The sequence below is a fragment of the Diadema setosum genome, chromosome 21 (assembly GCF_964275005.1).
Source record: "Diadema setosum chromosome 21, eeDiaSeto1, whole genome shotgun sequence".
NCBI classification, from domain to species: Eukaryota; Metazoa; Echinodermata; class Echinoidea; order Diadematoida; family Diadematidae; genus Diadema; species Diadema setosum.
In genome coordinates, this window is record NC_092705.1 from 6,070,952 (window position 1) to 6,098,184 (window position 27,233).

Below are 27,233 nucleotides of genomic sequence, written 5' to 3' on the forward strand. Positions count from 1 at the left end.
AAATTTGACACAACATACAAAAATATATGATGTGAAAGATTGTCATAGAAACACATGGAATGCAAGGTACAGTATTCTGTAAGATTGAAACGATTGTAAAACTGCCTACCAAGAAAAAATAAACCTGATGCTTTTCTGTGTTACACAAATACTACCGATATCAGTTAATGTTTCAATTTATTTTTACAATGGTAATCAGAGGAAAGGATCTCTAGAAATCACATCTTTTTTTTTTTAAAGCTCAGAAATGCCATGATCATGATTTTATTACACCAACAAGCACACACTATTGACCTGAGAAGCAGTAATATTTGTAAAAGTGGTACACATACACAATTTTGAAGTTGCTGTTGTTTCACTACTTGTCCATTGCTCCAGGACTGATCAAAAACAGCCCTTTTTTAGTTGCAATTGCTAACAATGAATATTTGAAATTACAAGGATTTCCCCAAATTACCTCACACACATGATATGCAGCCCTGTAAAACAGCAAGAACACAAAGCAGTCGTGTCAATCACAGTGACACATCCACACTCACAATCATTTGCGTACCATATATCATTGTGTTATCCCGTGCTGGCTACAGATTTGAAAATGATGACAAGATCACCTATCTACTCTCCCTTTTTCAAAAATAAACATATATGTCCTCCCTCATCAGAATTTTTATCACAGGATAAATGCTGGAGGCCAAGTAGAAGTTGCTTGCATTATACAATCATTATAATAATTCATTATAAAAAGCCTGAAAGACAGTGGTAATGATCATTCCATTTGTTGTATATTTCATCATATCACTTTTGAATTGACATGGAAGGTGGGGTGGGATCTACCTGGTACCGACATTGTTCACTGCAATTCACCTGTAACTGATTCATTCTATAATCACTGCTACACTCCAAGCTTGATATATTACTTCATCCACAGCATGTGAATCACATGAACAATTCTACATAGTGAGTCACTTGACATGTTAAAGGAACTGGTATAAGTTATGTATACAATTTACAAGTAAATCCAAAACCAAACAAAAATGATAGTGCGGTATCAGTTGTGTCTTTGGAAGAAATGGACTCTCTCTATCAAGAACTTTATTACAAACAAACTCATATGAAGGAGTACTTTTTCCTGGCCTCAAGTCCAAGTTTCTGTAAATTTCTATTGTATCTTTTATATCCTGATATTCAACTTAAGCCATGTCAAAGGTCAAAAGGATTCAGTCACTATGAAAGTCCACTCTAACTGATACATCCAAGTATTATATCCATCACGTAGTGACAAGCTTAACAAGACTGCTGAACTGTAAATTCAGCTGAAAGATTTGGCTACGCTAAACATCACAAGACTTGAAAAGAGCCAGATATAACTAGAATAAATGCTCAAGGCATCAAAGCACTTTCCTTATGCAATATAAGCGGTAACGATATCACTGTAAATTGACTTGCCAGTAAAGTACTGAAGAGTTGTGCAAATTACAAAACATGGACGGGAATCATTCTTTCTATACAGCTTTTTATACACCGTTGGTTTGCTGTCTAACATGTGTAACAGACTCGATCGACTTATCACTGACATGGCAATGCAAGTCTTAAATACATTTTCATGCCATCATCTCTCACAGCACTCATAAGTGATCACTGTACTAGATTCTGTGGTATTATCAACCATAACCTGACCCTTACAAGCCACCATATACCTATGATAGTAAAGATATGATGTATTTTGTGGTAAAAAGTTCTACTCTTCAGCATGACTCCACTAATTAGGCCTATCAATGTCACCTGAAGACTATAGCAACCTACGGTACACAGCAAGCTAGTTTGCAAAATGGAGGTAGATCACAATGTTCACAGCAGTATGCCACAAATTAAGGAGAACAGCAAGGTGATGGACAGCAAATTACTACTGTAAAGCCAGAAATGTTTGCCTGCATTTTAATTTGCAAAGTTTGCAGCATTAAAATGCATGTGAAAGTTCTAGTCTACACTATGATGCCTTGAAAGCCAGAGGCAATTCCCAAAAATTTAATGTTGCAAAAAAAGGCTGTCAGCTCCAATTCATGAAAATTTCATGTCATAAATATTTCTTGCTTTACAGTAACTACACATAGTGCCCCGCATGAGACTTTATATTGAACAAGATTTTGCTTATTTTCTTCCCTTGCAATATGTGTTACGCAGCCTGAAGTTTGAATCAAAAATATAATATTTCAAAAACTATTGGTTAAAAAGAAATCTTTGGTTTTGTAATTTTCAAATGTTGAAGTTCATCATAAATAGTTTCTGCTAGTCATTGCTCATGAAAAAACAAACAAACATATTGCTCTCCGTCAAATAAGTACAATTATCATGAATAAGTCTCCTTTCTAGTTGCGTGAGAATTCTTGATATATAATGGAGGTTCCCTAGACAGTTTGTTGTTGCAACTTTGAAGCTGAAATTTTCATTGTAATTCATTTTATTTTTCCATGGTTGCATTCTCACTAGAAACAATCTTAAGTAAGTGAGGGCATCGTTTCCTTCTACAGTGTCCACTCTCGGGGACGATGAGTTTGTGACCAGCCAATCATGTCCTGCCTCTGGAGGGGAGCATGTGGCATGTGGGTCTTAGGGATGGACGGTGTGGAGATGAACGGGATGTCTTCCTCCCCGCCGAAGGATGCGCTGAGGACCGACGCCCTGCCAGTGGTCTTGTCAAACGATGCGCTCAGCCGACCTGACAGCGGCCGGGTGTGTCCCAGCATGGAGTAGTTCAGGCTGCGGGCAGTGAGATGGGGAGTGCAAGAACCCAGAGCCGATTTGGGGCGGATGCGGAGGGTCTTGTCCTCCTCGTCCTTCTCTGCCTCAGTCTTCACCCGAAAGCGGCTCCCTACCGGATGACCCAGGTGGTAGTTGGGTGTGGCCGACTCGCTGTAACTCCTGGTGTGGAGTTTAGCTGACTTCCCAGCAAACCAAGTATCTGTTTGCTCTATATGTGTGAAAGAAGATTTTTTGGTATCAATGAAATTACACATTAAAAAAAAATCTTGATGAGCCATTTATGATCCACACCAAGATTTTGAAACTCTGTGCTGAAGTCTAAGCCCTAAAGTAAAAAAATATATTCAGTTTGGAGATGTATCATTTGATGGCATTTATGTACAACACTATTACAGCAAGTACTGTCTATCAACTATCAATGTAAAAGAATTATTTTGTTTCTTTGTGCCAAATATACTGTTTGAGACATCAGCTGAAAGAGGCAAACCTCATTTAAGTTTTGAAACTACTTGGTTTGTGTTTATAGCAACATCTTCAACACAACTTATCATACATGTAGAACATAACTTTATTTTCCGAGGCAATTTCTTTTTCCTGAACAAAGGTAAATATGTAACATGAAAGCTCTCTAGCTGACATAAGAATTATTCGTTTTTATATAAGAATTATTTGTTTTTACATAACAGATATCCCCCACCCAAAAAAAAGTCTCTGTCATAAAGGTGTTCACAATCAATTTGACGAATACTGTCGCCCCTAGAATTTCACATGGGAACGAAGATACTTGGCTGTGGATAACATATACTCCATATCAAACTTGGCCATATGCATGTGAGCATTTCTGAGTTGTTGAGGGTTCTGAAACTTCCATTTTTGGAAGACTTGACATTTTTAATTCTTACCTTCAAATCCCTGTCTGGCTGTGTCCAGGTAAGATCCATTCACTGACTTGCCATCTGAGTATCCTAACACCTTTGGCTCTGGGAAGAGAAGGAAAAGAAATTATGCACAAATGCACAAGGGGTGAATGGAAATCCACATGAACTTGCATATAAGGTAAATGCAAAGTAAAGATATGATTGCAAAATATATCAAAAGTAGTCTTGGAGAAAATAATCCTACTGACAGGGTTGTGAGAGATAGAATAATCAATTTTATCACAATGAGTCATTTCTTTTGTTAAGAGTTCATTATCAAAATGAAGATAATAGATCATAATTATCAAATGAAACAAAAACATAGACGTCATGTTACCTTACAGGTTCTAATCTGCATTAGTGAAAAGCAAAACTCCTAATTACTAACTTGTATGTGTTGCTAGAAATAGCACATCCAAGTGCACTAGAGTCTTATGATGTGCCTCATCCTAATTATAGAAATGCTGGCTCACAGTTGGTAGTATTCTGACCCTTCAACATGCAACTGTTTAATCAAAAGATTTGATAAAAGTGTAGTTCATGAACATATATGCTCTTAAAAGTTGTGTAAAACTTTTGGAACTCATCACACAGTAGAATTCTATGAAAACAAGTTAAGTATTCATCCCATTTTTTTTTAATGCCCAGTAGTACTCGTGCTTAATGTTAATTTGATTTAGGATGATGCAAAATGACTTTTCCACTGTAATGAAACACTATTGATACTGAAACTTTGTGTATCTAATGCAGGCAATCAAGCCTTCAATATTACCACTGCACATGTTTAAGAAGACATTTCCTTGTATTTTGATCCCTTTAAGTCTGATGATACAATGTATCTATTTCAGCCAACATACACAATACACAAACATCAGGCTGTATAAATTGTCTCTTGAAAACATGCACACACAAAAATAGCACACAAAAACACTATCATGAGTATATGTGTATGGTTTATATAAACTTCAAGTGAAAATTTCACCAGGGTAAGCATATGCACATGATGCATACTAGTACTATCTTAACTCAGATCAAAGTAAATATTTCTGTCTCATATAGGCAAATTTGTGTATTTTTTGCTGATACAGTGTATTGTGCTGATTGATTGCATTCAGCCAGCCCCATCTGACCTTTCTACGGTACATGATATGCAGTAACATTCAGAAATGCCGATGTGACAAAGACAAGATTATGATATATATGCAGCAAAAATTACCCTGGGAATTAAAATCTGTAAAATACTTACTTGCAGTGTGGAACAGGGTCTCATCAAATGACGAATCAGGGCTCACTGACTTGTATGTGTCAAAGTACCTGTCAGATGATCGGCATAAATTGAACCAATGAATGAGCATTTTGATAAATGTACACCTCTTGCTTACATTGTTGAAACAACATGTGAAATAGGAAGATGAAAGTGGGGCAGAAATATTCTGGCACCAATATAGACATAATCAAAAGGTATCAAGATATTTGTTTCTGAAAACTTCTTATGTAACAATACTTTCAATCTCAATACACTTTTGGAATGTTGGTCCTTATCTGCAATTAGACACAAAATACCAGATAAGTAAAAGTAATGGAATAATTAAGGTGAATCTTAAATTATACTGGCTGTTGATTTCTGCTATATGACAAGTCACAAGGAAATATGAAATAACCCCTGCAATCAAATGCTTGGTACCAGAATAATCTTTTTTAAAACATTATCTGATTTTTTTTTTCTTCAAGTCAATAAAAAATTATGAAACTGCAAATTATCTAGAAACCTATCATCTGAACATTTTAATGACATAATTCTGTCTGTGACAGATTTCATTTCACGGAACAATATGCATGAACATGTCCTACTAAAGACTAATATCATGATCATTTTTTTAAAAACGCTTGTCTCATTTTGCTCTAGACATTACTAGATTTTTTTTTTTTTGCTTCCATTTTATTGTGTTCACAAGATAACTCTCTGTCTGTGGAGCCTTTTTTTGTCTGGTGAGATCTGCATGGTTTAGTGGTTGAGGCACTAGACTTTTGAACATGAGACCTTGGATTCAAATATTGTCCCATAACATACACCAATGTATATAGCATGTCTGACATTATGCTTTGATCACAACCTGTGCTACGTGTATAGATAGGTATATAGTGGGCAATGTTAAGGCAAAAATGATAGCGGGGCATCTGGGAGAATAATTCTTGCATAGAAGTGGTTACCCTGAGTGGAGTAGATCATACATGTATGAACATTATCATTATAAAACCATCAAATAAGACTAAATGCAAATTTTCATCAAATCAAGGTTATATATTATTCAACTCACATCCTCTTGGTAAACATGAAACGTATCCTAGATGGATGGACAAAGATCCCATGTTTATTCCTGCAGGAGAAGTACTGTCTGCCCTTGTACAAGCCATTGTGTTTGCCAACTATGAAAGGATGCACAAATGCCAGAAAAAAAAAAAAACAAGATATATAGAAACATTCAGAGAAAATCTAGTACATCAGGTACAGAAGTATATTCATCACATTGAATATTCATATCAAAATATTTGGTCTATCTACCTGTCAGCTATCTATCTATACCTATCTATCACAACTTGATACATGAGATAGGTAGATAGATAATGGCATATGATGCACCGTTGAGAGCTACTCATGCAGTCTTTGTTTATTGAAGATGAATTGATGATAAACACACATTTTGCACATACATACACACACATACACACATATTATATTTATCATCTAATATATATCATGTAAATTTGCTATGCTGTAATCAGGGTGAATGGGAATTTAAGAACTTTATTATAATCAGGCAAATGTGCTCATCAAGCAATTGCATAGGTGTGAACTTGAGTAATTGATATGCACAGATGTAAAGCATAAATCTAATTAAATACAAAATATGACCATCTTCAAACAATGGCACAAGAGGCTTCTCAGTGGTGACATTAGATGCTACAGGCCATGCATCATGAGTGTTTGCTGTTCTATGCTACAGCCACTAAACTTACTCTTGATTATGGGCCACTATGATGTGTGCCCAAAGTTGGGGCCAGGCTGGACCTGGCTACTTTTGTTCAATATACAATATCCATGAATTGTATTCTTCTGAATCATTACAATGTATTTGATGCAAAGTTTGTGTGTTCACTACATGTGTACCTGATAGAAAATTGGCCCTGTATCATTATATATTAAGTTACTAGTAGTATGAGACATAAGTGCATACTGCAGTGCAATCACCTGCTTTGGATCAGCTATTCACATTTTGAGGAAAGTGTAAACACCCAACACATGCTTATATTTGTTGGTGCTTCTTGCTGTGATGCCTTACACATTAACTGAGCTGCTTTGAAGCATCATGCTAATGCATGGCTGGAATTCATTTAGCATAACATAAGATGTTGCTGGATCATAAAAAGACACTGTACCAACCTGGCTCGTCGAGTTCAATGCCAACCCAATCTCCCGTAACGTTGGTCAAGCCACCTTTATATTTCACTGTGCCCTCATGAACTTCACCCTTGTAGATGACCTCTACCCTCTGACCTACGTTGATGTTGATGAACAGGACCATGCTTGCACTGGACGGATGTCACATGTCAGTGATGTTGAAGTCACCCTGTGGAATGATAAATTGTGAAATTACAGCTCAGAGTGAAGTGTCATTATCAAACTCTTTATGCCGTAGTGCTATATACGTTCACATGTCCGACTCAATCAATGGCTTGCCGACTTAACATATTTCAATCAAATGCACAATGCACAACTTGACTCATAATTTGTGATATAGGACAATACATTAAAGTGTCACAGCAATAGCATTGTCATGCAATTTAGACCACAGCAGAGCTTGCAATTTTTTTTTTCTCTTGACTTTGCTGTTAATGGATTTCTAAGAAGTTACATAGCTTTGAAAAACAGTTTTTGAATTATTTTCATAAAGTGCTCATGTGTTGCAGTCTCAGCATAATATGTGAGGGGTTTTAAGACCATAGCAAACTGATACAGAGTTAAGCAAGTGACTTTGTACAAAGTAGCAACTACATGTAAGCCTACTGTAGAAATCTCTTAAAGCCCCAAAGATCTTACCTTAACGTGATCTTTGTATCATGTGATAACAAAAAAGATCCTCTATTCCCCCGCCCCACTAATTTTTCATACCACTCTACACTATTCTTGTACTATTGTTAGCTTTCACACGGATGCACACACTCAAAGTCCCACACACAAACATTTGGGGGAGGGGGACATACGGAAGTCTTCCCCAAAGCTGGTTTTTATAGCTCAATACCCTATAAAATCTAACCATAAACTACACAATTCATGTTCACTCATAAGTATTATATGGTAACCTCACCTGTTAAAATATTTGTTTTGTTTTTTGGGTTTTTTTTGCCACAAGTGTATTGGAGATTGACAACCATTTGAATTAGACGAGCTGAGCTGACCGCGGCGAGTGACAGTGTATCACTGATGTCATGTCACACTATGTCAAACTGAGCTTAAACTGAAGTACTTGATAATGATATGACAGCTAGACACAAACATGAATACTGTATCTGTGTATTGTGCAATTGTGTTCACATTCGATTTGTTTCTTACAAAGTCATGTCAAATTCTGCACTAGGTGACAGCAATCATACTGCATACCCAGTCTCAGTATACTACATACATGTGATGATGCATGATGTGTACTGAGTAAAAACAGATGATGATGATTGAATTGATGTAAGACATACAAAATACAGTCATCTATTCATGAGGCCGAGGTATAAATATTGCACAAATATATTGCATAGATATTGCACGACTTACCAACCTACATTCCAACGGCACTGCAGGCACAAAGCCGATCCGACGACCAAATCCAGCACGTTCCCTGGAGCTACAATTAATCAGCTAGTTTGCAGCAGCCATCATAACTGTCCACGTACAGCTACAGATAATGACTGGGCTTGCAAGCAAGAGCCCACTCTTTGGTGTTTAGCGATGGAGAAATAAGCTAGGGTCTTCGACTTGAGGCACTACTGTTTCCTTGTACTACATCTCGGTTTACCTGCCGAGAGCTCTCATCCACCTGTCACGGTACACTGCACCTGCACACGCCAAAATTCGTTGTTGTAGTAACCGGAATCCTACATGACTCTGTAGGGGATAGAGGTAAAGAAGTGTAAATATTTTTTTAATTCTATTTCACCACTTTTTCAACTTTAAGCTCAATTTGGATGAAAAAATACATTATGTTTTACTAAGATCAAGTGAAAAGATATGGCAGCTCAAAAATTAATGTCAGTTAAATGATTCACATTCTATATTTCTGAAACGTGACACCTATAAGTATATTGGAAGCTCCAAAGAGATTATCTCTCGCAAATTTCGAGATTTAGCCTAAATTGCGAGACCCAACGAGAGAATGTTTCGCTGCTCTATTCGTCGATCGGCGATCGCGCCCACTTTCAATTGCAATTTTATCATCTGCTGAGAGCAGCGATCTCTGGCTTACGATTGTTCTCATCCTGCGAGGCAAGTATATTGATTTGAATTTTGTTTTTCTTGTACATAGAGTGATTTTAAGTCAAAATATTCCCCCAAATGTTCATGGAACTAAATATTGGTCGAATAATTGAACTTGCGTGCTAACGTGAGTGATATTAGGGGTTGTCCTAGCGTATGTTGGGAGACCAACAACCAGTCCTCTAAACTTTCGCGATGAAGAGAGGTTAAATATCAGTCCCGTGCACTGAGAATTGTGTATGTCATGTAGAACCCCCTTACTATGCTATACACGCCACGTACTGTACACGATCCACGAATGAGCGATGTATGATAACAATGACAATGTCAATGATGTAGTAGGCCCTATAGTTGATTTTAAAGTTCTGTATCAGTATCTATACATTGAGGGATTGCACGTCTATATCCCAGCAGCGACGTTTGGTGCAGCACAAACAAGACAAGAAATAAATCAAATCAAATGTATCAAAACTGATTTTCATCAATGATCAAATAGACTTTATTGATTCCTCTTAAATGATGTTAGTCTTATTAGTCTTACTCTTAGAGTTATATGCTCTTTAATATTTCATATAGTTGTCAAGGGGTTTCTAATTATGTCGCTAAAAGTTAAAACCTGAATCCCTATCTCAACCAAAACTATACCATCCCTTAACATTTCACTTTTTTCTTTTTCTTTTTTTTTTTTTAATTAAAAATGATGCAAAACAGCCACACCTGTAAGCTCAAGATGGCAGAGAAAGAAAAGGAGGTCAAAGGTTGCTTGGGTCAAGAGACGATAAAGGTGATTGGGGAGTGTATTGGCGTGCCATCATTACCAGAAGAAGCCTGTAGTCTACTGGCAGAAGATGTGAGTTTCAGGCTGAAAACGATGATTCAGGTGAGTGTCAGAAAGGCCAGTTTGGATTTTCAAGAAGAAAAAAAGGAACATGTATAAACTGTCAAGACGCTTTATATCATATACATATCGCAATTTGTGATAATTATTAATGATAATTTTTAGCAATGATCTAATGACACTTCAAGCAAAGTCTTTTATATCATATATCCAAAGTATATATAATACATTTTGAATGTTATGAGTAATACTTTATGAAAGTACATCATTTTCAACAAAGACTTAAAATTTAAATTTCAAACAGAATTGTCTCTTATCATAGAGAGAATCCTAACTTTGCGTCAGGACTTACTGAATTCTGTTTATTTCTATTTTGTTCATAGATCAATACAATTTCAGTAGCAAGTGTAAACATGAATTACAGTATGTCAAAGTATACAGATGTTTGTGACTCTGTTGTTTGATAGCAGGTATTAATTCATTTCTGTTTTAATAACTTAAGAAAAATCACCCATATTTTATTGCTCAAAGGTCTTTGCTTTCTCTTCTTGCCTGTACATACTCCATATTTTCTGTTATGTGCTGAAATATGTCAAAAGGTAATTTTTTTCTTGTTGCATAGCTGTGGGATGTAGTTTCAGATGTGTAGGACTTAAGTTTTCCAAGCCATCTTGATTGTTTGGGTTAAAAAAGTAAAAAATCCAGTAGATGCACTATATGTATACTATGCATGTATTACAGGTTACAAGAGTTATACACACTTTCACATTTATGATTTGATCATCGTTACGTTAGGAAGCGGCCAAATTTGCGAGGCACGCCAAGAGAGTGAAGCTGTCGACGGCAGACTTTGACTATTCCTTACGGATCCACAATGTTGAGGTGAGGATTACTGGAGCTTTTCAAGGGATGTTGCATGATATACACACATTCCTTTGTGAAGTAAATTGTTGCAGTTGTGAAAACTGGCTGAAACTAATACCAGTAATGAATGTCAAGGTTACAGCAGAGCTCTTACGAAGAAACTTATCTCATGTATTCCCTCTATTTCCTTTCCTCTCCTCCTATCTCTCTCTCTCTATCTCTTAATGCGGAGCTTCAGTTTTAGTTATTATAATGTTTTTTATGCCATTGCTGTATATGTTCGGTTTATTATGTCTCACAGTGATTGCATTTGATTTTGATTTACTTTTGATTTAGTCTCCCCCACTAAGGTTCCTATGACTCCAAGTGTTGCAAATGATGTATCATTGGTCTGATTATTTTTGTACATATAAGTGGACAAAATATTATTGTATAGTAATGATTGTAATAATCACTGTTACTCAGTTACATTTGTACCGTACTCTTGTCAAAACAAAGTGGAAATAAATTCAAATCAATCAATCAATTGTGACAGGGGATTACCAAATAAAACTGAAGCTGATTTGAGGTCAGAAGATGAGCTATGTAGAGCTTACCATTACTCCCCATGGCATTTAGCAGCCTTGAAAGTTCATAAGTAAGATTAACTTGACCTGTGCAGTTTCAGTTATTCAATTCAATTCAATACTTGAAAAGTTTGCATTTATCACCGGGCAAGAAATACTGTGTGAACCTTATAATGATTCAGAATATTCTTACACTTGTTGTAGTGATGAGTTTTATCTGTGAAGAACTATTACGAGGCAATCACATCCGTCTGGATTTCATATCATGTAACACTTGATATTTTCTCTCAATCCATCCCGTTATGGCAGCCCCTGTATGGTTTCGTGACGGACGATCACATCCCATTCCGCTTTGCGAGCGGTGGCGGGCGGGAGTTGCATTTTGTCGAGGAGAAGGAGATAGAGCTCTCGGACATCATAAACTCATCAATGCCCAAGATTCCTCTGGACATCACTCTCAAAGGTAGTTTCCTATACATACATACATGTATCCATATTATGTACACATACATTCATACATACAGACAGACAGACATACATATTATATATATTTTTTTTATACATATTATATTTTTTTTCAGGGTGGCAGTGCTGATTTCAGTATTCATATTACTCCTTCAACTGCTTCATAGCAGCTGCGGAACTTTAGTAATGGAAAATTGTTTTTGTTGTTGTTTTTTTAGCTCACCTGAGCCAAAGGCTCAAGTGAGCTATTGCGATCGCCCTTCGTCCGTCGTGCGTCGTCCGTCGTGCGTAAACTTTTTACATTCTCATCTTCTTCTTGAAAACCCCAAGACCGATTTTCATCAAACTTGGCAGGTAGCATCCCTAGGGGGTTAGGAACTCAATTTGTTAAATTGGGCACCATGCCCCACCCAGGGGGCCCCCATGGGGGCCCAAACCCCCAAAAATTAAGGAATCTGTAAAAATCTTCTTCTCTAGAACCAGAAGTGATAGAGCTAAGTTAATACTATGAGTTAGTACATTGCTGACTGTAGTTTCAAGTTTGTTCATGGCAGAATCAGGGGTGCCCCCCTTGGGACCCAGGGGAGGGGGTGGGGAGGGGTCCTAATGGGGCCTAAATTGTACATTTGCATCTTCTTCTTGAGAACCCCTTGACCCATTTTCAGCAAACTTGACAGGTAGCATCCCTAGGGGGTTAGGATCTCAATTTGTTAAAATGGGCGCCATGCCCCACCCAGGGGGCCCTCAGGGGGGCCCAACTCCCCCCCCCCAAAAAAAAAAAAGATGAAGGAATCTTTAAAAATTTTCTCTAGAATCAGAAGTTATAGAGCTAAGATAATACTATGTGTGAGTACATTAATGACTGTAGTTTCAAGTTTGTTCATAGCAGATCCAGGGGTGCCCCTCTTGGGGGCGGGGGGGGGGGGGGGGGGGGGGGTTGGGAAGGTCCAAATGGGGGCCTGAATTGTACATTTTCATCTTCTTCCTGAAAACCTCATGATGGATTTTCGTCAAACTTGGCAGGTAGCATCCCTAGGGGGTCAGGATCTCAATTTATCGAAATGGGCACCATACCACACCCAGAGGGCCCCAGGGGGCCCCAATCCCCCCAAATTAAGGAATCTTAAAAGATTTGGGCCCTTATTGTACATTTTCATCTCCTACTTGAGAATGCCTGGTCAAATTTTAGTAGAGCTGTGAATAATTTAGATTAGTGACTGCGTGAAAGGTGAACTTGCGATACTCAGGTGAGCGCTAGACCCGCGGGTGTCTTGTTTTTTAATGTGTGTTTGTCTGTGTGCATGTGTGTGTTGTGAGCATACATTCATCATGAACATAAACTCTTAAGTACTTTATTCTTACACTGGAATTCATTTCAAATGAGAAACTAGTATGCACTTTTATGTATTTTTGAAGAGCCATATATTTCTTCTCTTGGATGGAACCATAGGTTAGCCAGGACCTGTTTTCACAGAGTTCCACAAATCAAGAACATAAAACATATGATGAAATTTAAGTGTAATATGTATTCAAACCAAGAATGAAAAAACAAACAACAAACAACAAACAACAACAACAACAACAACATATGAATGTATAACATACAAAAATATGCAGTATTACAGTGAGCTTTGAGAAATTATAAAGAGGTTTGTACTAATTCCACTAGAAAAAGATCTATAGCTCAGAGAAAAATGACACTAATTTTTTGAATCCCCAAACAGATTAATTTGTTTGGAGAGCATACATGTTGGTTTATAAATAAGATTAAGTGATGAGGCTTATTGATTGTTTTTTGAAGATGTTTCTTGAAAAGTGACATCATGGTTATCATCTGACTTGGGTGGATTTAACATCTGAAAGTTCTGTGTCTTAGCACCATCTCATGTAAATGACCTGTAAAATAAGCTGTCATGTACAATGTATTTGTTTCACTAGATTTCCCTGAAGACTTCATGTTTGCTTTAGTAATAGCTGTGAGTATTAATGATGATGATGATGATGACAACGATGTTGGTTATGATGACGATGATAATTGTTATCGATGTCATTACTATAAAATGACAGTAAAGATACCAAACATGATGATAAATATTAGTGTGAAATTAACACCCAGTTCTACTTTTATGATTTTTGACAGCTCATTGGTTGAGCATTGAAGGAATACAACCAGCAATTCCTGAAAATCCTCCACCAGGTGAGTTTTTTTAGCCTTCCATTTTCCTCCATTTTGAACACCATACTACTTTCATGCTACTTTTGGCTCGCATCACTTCTGAAACCTGCAAAATTATCTTCATGATATTCTTTGCACATTTTGAATGGGTTGAATTGTGTGTGTGCTTTGTCTACTGACAAATACTAAGTACAGTAGTACTACATGTGTGTGTCCTACTATTCATTTCACCATGTGTGTGTGCTGATACTGAGTAGCTTTCTGTGCAAGCTGTATATTCAAATGGGTCGTTTGTGTGCATCAGTACATCAATTTTCTTGCATAGAAATGTCATATCAGATTCTGTCTCGTTTGTGAATTGTATGAAAGCATGCAATTATGCAATTGAGCAACATGAATTTAAGATTCTGCAAATATGTTTGTGTGCTGCTCAGTGCAAGAATTTGATTGTGCAAAAATGAGGACATGTACAGTACCAATTTCCAGTGTGGATAGTTATGCCAATACCAGTGACTTAACTCCTCTTTTCTTGCCACAGTTGACACCAACACCCAGAAGTTGGAGTCCCAGGATGCGCTCCACACCAAAAAGCCGACGCCCAAGAGCGAGAAGAAGACTGGGAAGGGGGCGGAAATGGGCAAGACGGCAGCCACCTTGCTCGCCAAAGCCAAGGGTATCACGCTGGCACCAACCAAGCTGAAAGGGGTGTTAGTCCATGAACTGTCGGTGGTAAGCGAGGATTGAAATCATGTCCAAACTCACTGTGAAGCATACTTGCAATTTTGTGACTATATAATTGTTGCATAGATAGGCTACCTGGCTGGCAGGAAACAAAAATAAGATCACAAAATTACAAATGCATACTATATGTAAGAATCTGACGATTATTCTTTAGTAGAAAAAGGCAGGGACCTACAGCTAGAGCAACAAGATTAATGGTTTAGTTATATTTGCTTAAAAAAAAAAAAGAAGTAACAAATTTTTCAATAACGAAACAACTTGCTTTGCAATATCTCTCTCAAATTGCCACAACTGATTAAGTTCCACCAATTTGGTTCTTGTTCATTACAATGTTCAAGTTATGATATCGAGAGATAAATGTTCAATTTCCAGAACTCAAAGGAAGGCCATGCTATTGATGCACATTCTAGTCACCATCTCATTAGCTGTGTGAAGTACTGATCAAAAGATGAGTGTAGAGTGAAAAATTTGCATGTCTAACTTTCTCCATTCTTTTCTTCCATGGAACTTTTTTACAGGAGCAACAGCTGTACTACAAAGAAATCACTGAGGCATGTGTGGGCTCTTCTGAAACCAAGAGAGCTGTAAGTGTCATTCAAGCAGCATTCACGCACAGGTCCACCACAAAATGTGATTTTCCATCTAGAAAGAAATTCTAGCACAAATCAAACACCATTCCTTTCAAGCAACATAGACTCATTTACATGAGAGATAGTCAACGTCATTAAAATGTGGGATGAAGCATTTTTAGCAGGTTGGTTTTTTTTTTGTGTGTGTTTTTCCATTCGTTTATTGTCATGTCAGGGTGTGCATGTGTGTGCTTCATTTTCATGTACTACCCAGCAATATGTTGCTGTGGACATTTGTTTATTTTCTGCAAGTTTTTGTTTCTTTTGGTTGCTGTAGCTTTTTGTGACTATAGTTTTACTGTCTTACAATGAAACATGTTGTTGGCCATGCACTCTTTCCCCTGTACAGATGATGAAGAAACGAGGCACAGGAAAATGTGATTACATGTGAAAAGAGTTTTTTATTTCATTTTTTTATTTGGAAAGGAAGCAGTCCTGAAGTAGATGAAGATAACAAAAGCTTAAACCCATTTCATTATTTAAAAAAAATTGTTTACTCATGACACAGGAAGCACTTCACAGCCTGGCGAGTGACCCCGGCCTCTACCAGGTCGTGCCCCGCTTCAGCATGTTCATTGCCGAGGGCGTCAAGGTCAACGTGGTGCAGAACAATCTTGCCATTCTCATCTACCTCATGCGCATGGTGAAGGCCCTCATGGATAATACCACCCTCTACCTAGAGAAATATGTGAGTGAATATATCGTTTCCATCTTTTTGTCTCCTTTTTCGTGCCCTATTCCTTGTTGCCTCTTAATTACCTCTGCCAAGGAGGTTATGTTTTTGCTGGTGTTAGTTTGTTTTTCTATTTGTCTGTTTGCAAGTAAGTCCAAAAGTTGTGAAATGTTCTGTCATGCTTTACTTACTTTTTCCACCCTCTTCATTCCTCTGTCCTAATCTTCTCTCCCTCCCCTGGCGGGTTCGAGTAGCTCCACGAACTCATCCCGGCTGTCATGACCTGCATAGTCAGCCGCCAGCTGAGCCTACGCCCGGATGCCGACAACCACTGGGCCCTGCGCGACTTTGCAGCCAGACTCATGTCCAGCATGTGCAGGTATGGCTGAGTCAGAATAGCAGAACTTTTGGTTACATTGGCATGTTGCAAATAGCGGGCAGTTAAGAAAAAAAAAATCAAAGTTAGACAAACCATGACCAGAAGGACTTTTGATTACATCAGCATGTAGAGAATAAGGGGCAATTGAAAAAATAAAATGAACTTAAGTATTCAACTATAACTGCTCCTTTCCCTTTTTTTTTATTGGGGGGGGGGTGGTAGGGATGGTGCCTTGGGTTTACTTTTAATTGTAAATATTTGCAGCTAAAAGATTATTGCCTGGCAAACTTCTGGTTGTCTACATGTAGCTGCGTGAATTGCAATTGCAATTAGCATAAAACTTGTTATCAGTGCCTTTTGATACTGTGTCCCAGATCAAGTGTTTATGAAGTGTTACCATGTTCATGTAAAAATTTGACTGCTACAGGAAATTCAGCACCACCACCAACAACATGCAGCCCAGGATCTCCAAAACGTTCGACGACGCCCTGTGCAAAGACAAGGCTCCGCTGGCCACTCTGTACGGCGCCCTCGTGGGCCTGGCTGAGTTAGGTCCTGAGGTAAGTTCATGCCATGCCATCAGTCTCACAACTTCTACTGTGTATATTCATAAATGACATGAGATCAAGCATTTTAGCATAATATGTCACTGGATGTGAACATCCTTGGAAAAGACATCTTATCCACAACTGCCTTGTCAACCAAAAGTGTATGAATGCCTATGCCTAGGTAATGGTAATGGCAGGGCCGTCTCACGGACAGATGATAACACATAAGAGGCTGTACACATACGACAGCAAAATATGGTAAAGAATGTATTGGAGTCCCATGAACCACAATTCTCTGGTATGATGCTGCTGCATCACTTCTTTCATTTTTGGGGGAGAAAGTTTGCTTGAGGAAGGAAGACACCCAAACTCGGGCAAGGTGACAAGATGGAGTGAGTGGTGACAAGATGGCATGAGAGTGGTTGCTGTGAGAGTGACCATCATTATTGGGGACAAACTTAGATCAGAACTGGATGTTGCCAATAATTTGGACGGATTGTTGTTGTCTCCCACCAGGTAATGAAGACATTGGTCATCCCAAAGGTCAGGATGCTGGGCGAGCGGCTGAAGGCGATGTCCGAGAGCCTGATGGTCAGCAACCCGGACAAGGTGGCCGCCGATCATCTCAAGCAGCTGATCCAGGTCAGAGGTCATCACATGGTCTTCTTCCCATGACATTGTCATCTCATCCGTTATCAATACCCATCATGTTTGATCACATCTTTATCACATCATGATCCATACTTTAATCAGCTCATTTTATACCAAAATGTAAACAATTTTGTTGGATGATTTACGATTTAGGAGTTAATAGTGCAAGTTCACTCCATATAGTTTGCTTCATTGATCAGAGTAATATCACACGCAGAGAACGGTAGAGGTCCAATTTTTGCTGTAACCTCTATCAGTTGGTTTATCTGATTCATTCTTGCTAAAATCATCCTGAACAAACTGTGGAAATAGATGTGAAGGTGGAGTGCACTCGCAAATTTAGTGTCTCTTGTGTGTAGTCATGTACATCTTATTCATCTTCTCTATCACTACGCATATCCTCCACTTTTACGGCCCGACATTTTGTGAGTTTGGTAGTCCTCGATCTGTCGGTCATTGTCGGGGAAGGTTACTACAGTTCTTTCCATTTTGTTTTCACGGGGTTTGGGAAAACAAATTGGATCCAGTTTAAAAGGGTGCCTAATCGAGATTAAAGGACAAGTTCACGTTCATTAGCATAAGGATTGAGAGAATGTAGCAATATTAGTAGAACACATCATTGAAAGTTTAATGAAAATCAGACAATCCGTTCAAAAGTTATGAATGTTTGAATTTTTTGTGCAGTCACCGCTGGATGAGAAGACTACTACAGCTGATGATGTCACATGCGTACAACAGTATAAGGAAAATATAAAGAGAATTTCACAAAATGATACTTTTTGAAAAAAGTGCATATATCCTCGACTTGTCACTGACGTATGTTAAGTGTAATATTATTCCCCCTGCCTTCTGAAAGGGGGAAGTCAAGCATTCTCTTATTATGCAAGAAAAGTGAAAATATGTTGAATTTTCTTTATATTTTCTTTATATGGCTGTACTCATGTGACATCATCAGCTGTATTAGTCTTCTCATCCAGCAGCGACTGAGCAGAAACTTCAAAAATTCATAACTTTTCAACGGATTGTCCGATTTTCCTCAAACTCTCACTGATGTGTTCTACTAATATTGCTGCTTTCACTCAATCCACATGTCTATGAAAGTGAACTGGTCCTTTAAAAATTCTACTACATTATGATATTATCATACAAATCATATCTATCCATAACATTGATAACTTTTTTTTCTTCATGTTTTATAATGATGATGATGGTAATCATTATCATCATCATCATCATCATCATCATTCATCATCATAGTCATAATTGTCACCATCATCATAGTCAACATCATCCATGTGTTTCTATTCTAATTATTCTCTCCCATTTTCCTTTATCCACTACAATGCCTAACACTGTCTCTCTCACCAAAGCACGCACCTTCCCTTCATTTTCAAACTTTATTTCATTTTCTGATTAACGAACCTCCGGTATAATGAAAATCATTCCCTAATCACAACACAGAAACACTGTGCCCAGTACCTGAAAGGAGTTCGCAGTCCACCGGATGTCCTCCAGGAGTACGAGGAGGAGTTTGGTTACCTGGGGCCCTTCCTCCACTCCCACGTCAGCAAGCTCAGGCTGCAGCCCAATTCCGCCTCCACACAGGGCAGCAGCGGGGGGAGCGGTGTTGTCACCAGGCCGGTCATCTCCATCCCGCAGGTGGGTTGCCATGGAGACAGAAATTACAACAGAGAATCTCCACGGATGGATGACATTTAGTGCAAATAGCTTGCACTGCAAAACAAGTATGAAGCACAATTCTGATGGAATTATTCAGGCATGTTGTAATTGTATAATCACATGCACACTGAGTCTGTAGCTATGGAAACATAGGCTACTTCAGAATCGGGAATTTGGGTGTAGAGAAAGAAGGGTAAAACTCTGCAAAATATGAACAAAAAATGAAGATGTCATCAAAGTGATGTCACATTGCGACAGAATCAACTCATGGGAGTGCAAACATTATGCAGGTTTAGCAACCACATTCCTTTTTTTCTTTGAAACACATTGTAACTTGCATACACTTACATGCATTTCTCCCACAATCAGCAGTTGAATTGTCATCTCCTCCTCTTCCCCTCCTCACAGGGGCGTCCCTCAACAATCATCACCCAGGGCCGATCCCTCTCGTCCAGTTTTGGCTCACGGACCCCCACCCTCCTCTCCCCCACCCAGACGACAGTCCAGAGGACCCTTTCCACCCCGGGGGCAGGAGGGGCGGGGTCATCTTCGTCGAACCAGGCCAAGTTTCTCCTCGTAGCGACCACCAATGCCTCAAGAAGTTCATCACAGACGGTAAGTTGAGTACAGCTTTTGACGACTGAATGAACAACCAAGCTTGAGTATTTGTCTGTTTGGTATAGTCAGACTACTTGATTATAGCAGAAAGACCTACACCTGTAGTGCCGTCTTTTCTAAGATTCCCTTTGTTTTGAGCATAAACAGCATTGTGGGATGTATGTGGCTATGAATTAACAACAACAAAAAAAGATAGAAGAAAGATTTAAATGATTTAGAATGATTCCATAAATGCAGAAATATTTATGAAGCTCTGCAGAATAAAGAATTTTATCATCTTATAAAGTCATTTCTTGAGGACATCAAAATTCACTTGTCCTCGCTTTTTAGAAGACATGGACAGTTATATTTGCCGAAACATATTTCAGTATGACAAGGTGAGGAATTTATACTATTCAGTGAAATTGGTGATTTGTAATATTCTTTTCGTATTTGCTTGCTATCATTGTGATATTCTGACCTCAAAGTGCAGTAGAGTTCCCATCTTGAAAAAGTAGTAAATAAAATTAAATAAAAACTTTACATTTTATCTTTTGAATAGGTTGTTTGATTTTCCTCAAAAATTTTCCCCCTTTTTCTACATTTACTCAATCCATATGTAGCGCATCATCACATTACCCAGAAAGTCAAAGATCATAAAAGGAAGATAAATATGCATATATCCGACTTTGACAATATAATCTTTACAGTTTTCTAAGTATTGAGTTCTTATTAAAGATATTTTCCTTGTAATGAAGAAGGGCAACTTATATAACAATGTAGAGCCTAGTGCCTGACGAATTCATGTCTGCCAAAAACTAAAAAAATTATATCCCTGACATTATATGGCTTTGGTGATGACGCATCACATATATATTAGGGGGAAAATCGCCCATGTACAAAAAGAAGGTTGTTTACAAGAAACTTGCTCATGTGGATGTTTGTATTGTCATCCCTGGCAGAGCCCAGTTAGCAGCAGTCAGGGCAGCAGTACCCCATCCACGCCTACCTCCACCATATTCAAACTGGTGACCAGTGCATCGACACGCCCGTCGGGGTTAAAGGTCATCACCACATCCTCCAGCTCGTCGGGCAGCTCGATGCTCGTCATGTCCCCGACGGGCACGATACCTCCCGCCACGATGAAAGTCGAGAAGAAGTCACCCACGTCGACGCCGACGACCACCAGCGCGTCCGGCGGGGGCAGCAACACCAACATGCTGATGTCGCTTGCTCAGGCTGCCACGATGCAGACCCCGATCCGATCCTCCAGTACGGATGACCCGATGCAGGACTTATAGCGTGGGTAGCATTTGGGTGACAGCTGTGTACAGGAGACACTCTGATCGTGAGTTTGGACCAGGGCATCTGCCTGCCATTGTTTTGGGACACCTTACTCTGATCGTCCAACCAGACAACCTCATGTGGGAGTTGTAGCATCTACGGCTTTAATGGCCAAATGGGCGATAACTGCAAGTTGACACGAGACATTCTGATTGTGTTATTAGACCAGGGTGTGCAGCCTGGTGTTGGGACAGCCGACCAGACTTTGTGAAAGAGGTCTGCCAAGTCAAAAGCTTCCCATGTGTTTGTGCTGCAGGAGGCATGACAAAGGTGCACCTCGAGGGAAGGACCTCAAACACCTTGTGAATGATGGACGTTATGAAGCTTGGAATAGTGCAAGAAGAGTGATATAGACCTGTGTCTGTGTCCATTACACCCTGTTCCCTCCTCTTCAGTTCAAAGCCAGGAGTATCATTTGTCTAAGCCACAATGCAATGTTACATCTCTAGGATAAGTGTATTATCTCTGCCGACTTTCCTGAAGTTTGTGCCACTCACAGAGCATCAATGCCAATTGATTTCTTGTCAGACTGCTACTTGAAAGAATAAAGCTAATCTGTTGTCTCACGAAGTGAGGTAAACACAAAAATGATTGCGACATTTCAGCTATGAAATGTTGCCGAAACGTTGGAATCACTTTAGTGTTTACCTTGCTTTTCAAAATTAGCTTTATTCTTTCAGTTACCACCACGATGATGAACATCTTCTGTACAAAAGACTGCTACTTTGTTGAAAAGACAAAGCTTTTTCTGTATCTTTCATCAAAGGAGATATTGACATATTTTTTGTTGCTTTTTTTCCCTCGATATTACCATCAATAACTCAGTGATAAGAACCGCAATAACCACATGTTGTGTACTTTGCCCAGCAACGTCATGTGACATTGCAACCCTGTGCAATGCGGTGTGAGCAGCAAATTACTTAAAGTCAAATGAAAGCAATGTATGTACTTTCGACAGATAGATCATACAACTAAAAATGTCTAATTAAATGCAAGCATCAGATGGTGTTCCATTATGAGAAATTTGAGGTATTCATGTGGGTATTTTGTATTTCCCCCTCCCCCACCCCCCCCCCCATCTGTAAACTTTTTTAAAGACATTCCATTCTGAAAATGTAAAACAGCATAGGTTGAGAATAGCTGGATGTCTGACATGAACCAGAAATCAAACCTGAGTTTGCATCAGTTGTCTGATTGTCTCAGGGGCAGATCCAGGAATTCTGTAAGGGGGGGGGGGGGGGGGTGCAAAGCAAGGTGTCACTTCCGCGTTTCATCAGTTGACTAGTGAGGGCATACTTTTATTATTTTAATCAAAAAAATTAAAGGGGGGAGTGTGCCCCCCCCCCCCCGATCCGCCACTGTTGTCTTGCAGTAGTCTTGCTTTCGGTTGTCCTCATTACTCGAGTTTGTATTGCTATTGGTTATGCTGAAACCACAAAGTTGGATTATCATGTGCTTTGATTGAAAACTCACTTTGAAACATCATTGGATACTGTGATTGGAAACTCATCATTGATTCAAACATCTTGTTCGTGATGATGTAATTTGATCAGGCTGTAAATTTGATGTGATGCGGGAATATGTTTCTGCTAAAAGTCCATTTTGACATTCATATTTTAGTGTGTAGTAAATTTAAACACGGTGCACTTTCATTATAACTGATCAGCAAATCAGTTGCAGTAAAAAACAACTCGATGCAAGAATGTCATTAATATGAAGGTTTACTTTCAGTTCTAATGAGTGAATTAGGACCAGGGCCCTGTTTCATAAAGCTGTTCATAAAGTTACGAACAACTTACGAGCGACTGGTGATCAGTTCTGATGTGCTATACTTATCAGAATTTCCATAATTCAGCACAAGAACTGATGACCACTCGCTCGTAAGTCATTCGTAACTTTACGAACAGCTTTATGAAACAGGGCCCTGAGCTCATTCTACCACCTTGCTCTTATAGATAATGCATTGTTCATCCACGGCATAGCGATGGTCAATGAGACTATAGCAGAAATTGAACAATTGTCTATCAATCTTTTTTCTTTTCTTTTTTTTTTCAACTGGGAGCTAACATCCTTATATATATAATATAGATTGGAGGCACTTTGTAAATACTTGTATTTATGGTGTATATATTTCAGTAATAAAATTCAAACTTAAAATCAAGATGATTATTGACTGAATTTCCTGTCTTACTTTACCATTAATTTGTCAGCACTGTTTTTGTTTGTTTTTTTGTTTGTTTGTTTGTTTGTTTTTGGTTTTGTTTAAACGGTGCAATGTGGCTAACAGTGTCAACCCGGTGGTGCTGTTGACGTAACTGTGAGTTACAGGAACAGCACATGTCCCCCCTCCCATACTGATGCAGCTTTAATAGTGTACAATGCTTACAATATTCAGTGTTTGGGAAAAAAACACTAAACTTGAGCAGCAAAATGGCGCAACGCCATAATGAGCATTGCAACATTATTAGAAAATAATGAGTTAGAGAACATATGTTAGAAGTACAAATGAGTTGAGTGTTTATTAGTGAACAGGGAGTAACTGAAGCTTTTTATCTTTTTTCTTCATTTTTATTTTAATACACTTTTCTTAGGAGGGGGATGGGATGGGTCAGTGATAAGTTAGATAGATTGCATTGTTTTTTAATCACGATAGTCAGTCTTCATGTAGCATTGTGTAGCGTTGTGTGTTTGCAGTTTCCCTTTACGTTAGAGACCCCACACTCAAGACAACATTCCACCTACTGGGGGTACACTGTATAAGAGACAAGATGTACTTCTGTGGGAGTCTACTTTTTTTACGATCTATTTCTAATGATATCAGAGACACAGGAACTTTAGAAGATTATAACTGATAATTGCAGTATGTACAGTTAACGTCACGTAGGTCGAATAATTGCCTATAAAGTCAAAGGTCTTTTCAAGTCCTTCTCTTTATATTCTATTGATTTTTATCCCACAAAAGTTCAATTTTCTCGAAGTCGAAGCTATTTCTTCAGTCCAAATAGATTTGACTTGGGCAAGGTTGACTGTGTTTACCTGTACATCTTTTCAATTGAATTAGTATACCACATACAGTTTAGTCGAGTTTCGTCATAGCTGACATTCATATCAGCTAAAGCGTTTCTTTGATGTGATAGTAATTTCATGATAATAATGTTGATTAGTCATGAGGCCGGGGATACAACTTCAAATAAAACACTTGAGAATAAAGGGCTAGAATTATTTATTTATTTATTTGAACTCTCTTCACAGAAGGAATAATAATCATTAATATACTATACGTCACCGTTTTGCTTGTGAGGTATGATTTTCTTTCCTTTTATACTGATTAATCCATAAAAGACTGAATGGTTTATTGCACTGAATCTTTCTGAAGTTGGTTTGGTTTGATTTTCCTTTGTTGCAAAAGGCACAGTATACTTGACATTGTGCTTTGATCTCAAGATTTTTTCTGTTCTTTTTTTTTTTCTTCTCTTAATTATAGATAGTATAGCAGTGTAGGTTTTCCTAGGTAGACATGTAGGTCTTCCAATTTTTTTTTTTTTTTTTTTTTGGTTTGTTTGTTTTTGTATTCTTTTCTGGAACAGTCATTCTCCTGTGCATCTTATTCACTGGCTGTAGGTCAGCTCTTACTTTTTTCAAACTTACAGTATGATATCTCCGTGACTTGCTGTTGGAGTTTAAATCCTCAGTGCTTGCAAACAATGTCCAGGCTTACATCAACTTGATTTCTATTTCTGCGCATGCACATGTAGTTGAGGAAAGCGAAACTTGTTTTCGTTGTTTTCTGGTTCTGGAATCCTTTTTACCATTGTCCAATGAATGTCAATATCACTGTTCTCATTTAGTTGTTGTACCCTCTGCGATGATTGTGAGGGTAATGCATATGCTCATGGCATCGCCGTATTGTCATCGGTGGGCGTGGTCTAGAGTGTGGCTGTGGAGGGATGCTGTGAGGGGGCCACGCCCTGTTAGGAGGTCTTCGGTTGTCCATATGGTTGGCTGGAGGACGCCCCCAGTGTTGACCGACGTTGCCCTGTATCAACGTAAGAAAGAAGATTTACAGTTAAATGCTTTTGGCGAATGTAAATGAGATTGTCACCTTTCAAGAGACAGGGGGCTTTGGCGACCGTTTTAAACTTTATAAGCAATAATCTTAACTTTGATGAAACATGCATTTTGTCAGCTGCATATTAGGGCCATTCTCATTGATGAAATTGGCAAGCACAAGCAGGGATAACGTATGGCAACAAGTACAAGTTAATCAATGCATCACCTGGCTATTGGAACGCACTAGATTTGGGTTGAGTAGCTCCCTGGCAGCGTTTTCTCTGACCTCCCGCGACAGTTGAAATAGCTGAGACATCTCGTCTGGCGGTGGTTGATGGGGTGGAGGAACCAGCCGTGATGGGGGAGGGATGAACGGCAGAAGAGGATTGATAGGATACCCACTGATCATCTGTCTGTTTAATGCGTGCTGCTGGTGGTTGGCCGAGATATTTGGTCCTGAAGCGACATTGCCTGGGAGAGGTAGAGCAGCAGGCATCATGGGGTTTGGAGGAGGTGGAACCATGAAGCAACTCCCAGCATGCACTGCGATGTTTGAAGATGATAGTGAGGGGAGGTAGGGTGGGGGAAAGTGAATCCTCTCTTTACTGATCATCTTCTGAAGAGCCACTCGCTCGAGGTTTTTGATATCCCGGAAAGTGAGAGGAGGAGGGATCGGGGGCAGAACAACTGGCACTGCCGTTGCTGGAGAGGAGATTGGGTCGTCTCTAAGGTTGTCATCATTCCCCGATTGACAGATCTTTAGTTTTTCTCTATTTTCATCAACCTCCTCATCGTAATCATCATCGTCGTCGTCATCGTCAGAGTCTTTGGAGAGGATGATGCACTCCTCATTGCGCTGTATGATACCTAATGAGGCATCTCGCTCTGCACCTTCTGATCCCATAATGAATGAGATCGTCACACCGTCTTCATCCTCATCGTCGCTGTCGGGTCCAGACTCTCCAGTGAACACGCGGTCGCTGTCAGAATCGAGGGAGTCTCGTGCGTCTTTGACGCCGTCGTGTGTCCCTCCCGATGCCAGTTCTTCCTCCATAGCTCTCATATCGGCGACAAACTGAGCTTGGTAGGTGATGACATCTCTTCCCGGCCACGGTCCGCGGCTGGACAGAAGTTCCTTTTTCGTTTGGAGATCGGCAGCATCAATCTTTATCCCATTGATATAATAGCTCTGGGGTGGACAGAGGTCTGAGTAGTCAACTGGACCTTCGCAGTCCGCCTGATGAGAGGAGCCAGTTGCGTCATCCTACATTGTGTGAAATTACAGGTGAACAAACTTAAGTGTGATGCCTCAGCACTAGCATCCTTTCTAGAGATAACTTAACAACATTGCCAACACTTGAGCACAATTCCACAGAAGAACTCACATCATTCAAAACCTAATGATCTCAGTGAAACGTGTTCTTCAAACTTGTTAAGTAAGTCGTAATAGACATGATAAAGTTTGATTAAAAGAATTCTTCATTTTTCTTTATTTCCCTCTTTCTCGTCATGTATGTCTCAGCGACAAATGGCGGCAAAATATCAGTTTTCAACAGAAACATAAGAAAGTATTGTGACACAGAAAATCTGGCGATGATCCGTACTTGATTCTCTTTCTTGTCTCCGTCCTGTGTCTGAACGTGTAGCCAGTTGTCCTTACTCACTTCCTAAAGATAGAAAAGTAAATCATTATCACTTTTATTCTTAAAAATCTAAAATAACTCTCAAAAGTCATGTTCACCCACTGAGAACAGGGAACGTGTGTGAGCCAAGAAGTTTATGTAACATGCGCACCGTTCTAAAGTGGACATAGTATAAACTCATGTGGTTC

The 27,233-nt window shown here is 39.0% G+C and overlaps 2 protein-coding genes across 2 annotated transcripts; one reads left to right on the forward strand and one right to left on the reverse strand.

The window, feature by feature from the left end:
* Positions 1-2,522: 2,522 nt before the first annotated feature.
* LOC140244750 (uncharacterized) lies at positions 2,523-7,296 on the reverse strand. The gene is made up of 5 exons (XM_072324363.1): positions 7,120-7,296; positions 5,996-6,104; positions 4,924-4,991; positions 3,663-3,740; positions 2,523-2,968 (listed from the first exon to the last, which is right to left on the reverse strand). Exons 1-5 carry the CDS (start codon positions 7,259-7,261, stop codon positions 2,523-2,525), a joined length of 843 nt encoding a protein of 280 aa, XP_072180464.1. The 5' UTR covers positions 7,262-7,296.
* A 2,635-nt stretch (positions 7,297-9,931) lies between these two features.
* LOC140244233 (transcription initiation factor TFIID subunit 6-like) lies at positions 9,932-22,040 on the forward strand. The gene is made up of 13 exons (XM_072323868.1): positions 9,932-10,081; positions 10,835-10,921; positions 11,779-11,932; positions 14,075-14,131; positions 14,649-14,839; positions 15,370-15,435; positions 15,989-16,168; positions 16,408-16,532; positions 16,960-17,092; positions 17,597-17,722; positions 19,193-19,390; positions 19,820-20,026; positions 20,971-22,040. The coding sequence occupies exons 1-13, from the start codon at positions 9,932-9,934 to the stop codon at positions 21,307-21,309; spliced, it is 2,013 nt and encodes a 670-aa protein (XP_072179969.1). The 3' UTR covers positions 21,310-22,040.
* Positions 22,041-27,233: the final 5,193 nt, after the last annotated feature.

Excerpts from the sequence above, each read along its gene's own strand:
- LOC140244750 (XM_072324363.1), bottom strand. The coding sequence starts at position 7,261 with ATGGTCCTGTTCATCAACATCAACGTAGGTCAGAGGGTAGAGGTCATC. Across the intron at positions 4,992-5,995 it reads TTCATGTTTACCAAGAGGAT|GTACTTTGACACATACAAGT; the intron begins GTGAGTTGAATA and ends ATCATCTGACAG. Across the intron at positions 3,741-4,923 it reads GACCCTGTTCCACACTGCAA|AGCCAAAGGTGTTAGGATAC; the intron begins GTAAGTATTTTA and ends TTCTCTTCCCAG.
- LOC140244233 (XM_072323868.1), top strand. The coding sequence starts at position 9,932 with ATGGCAGAGAAAGAAAAGGAGGTCAAAGGTTGCTTGGGTCAAGAGACG. Across the intron at positions 14,840-15,369 it reads TAGTCCATGAACTGTCGGTG|GAGCAACAGCTGTACTACAA; the intron begins GTAAGCGAGGAT and ends ACTTTTTTACAG. Across the intron at positions 15,436-15,988 it reads CTTCTGAAACCAAGAGAGCT|GAAGCACTTCACAGCCTGGC; the intron begins GTAAGTGTCATT and ends CTCATGACACAG.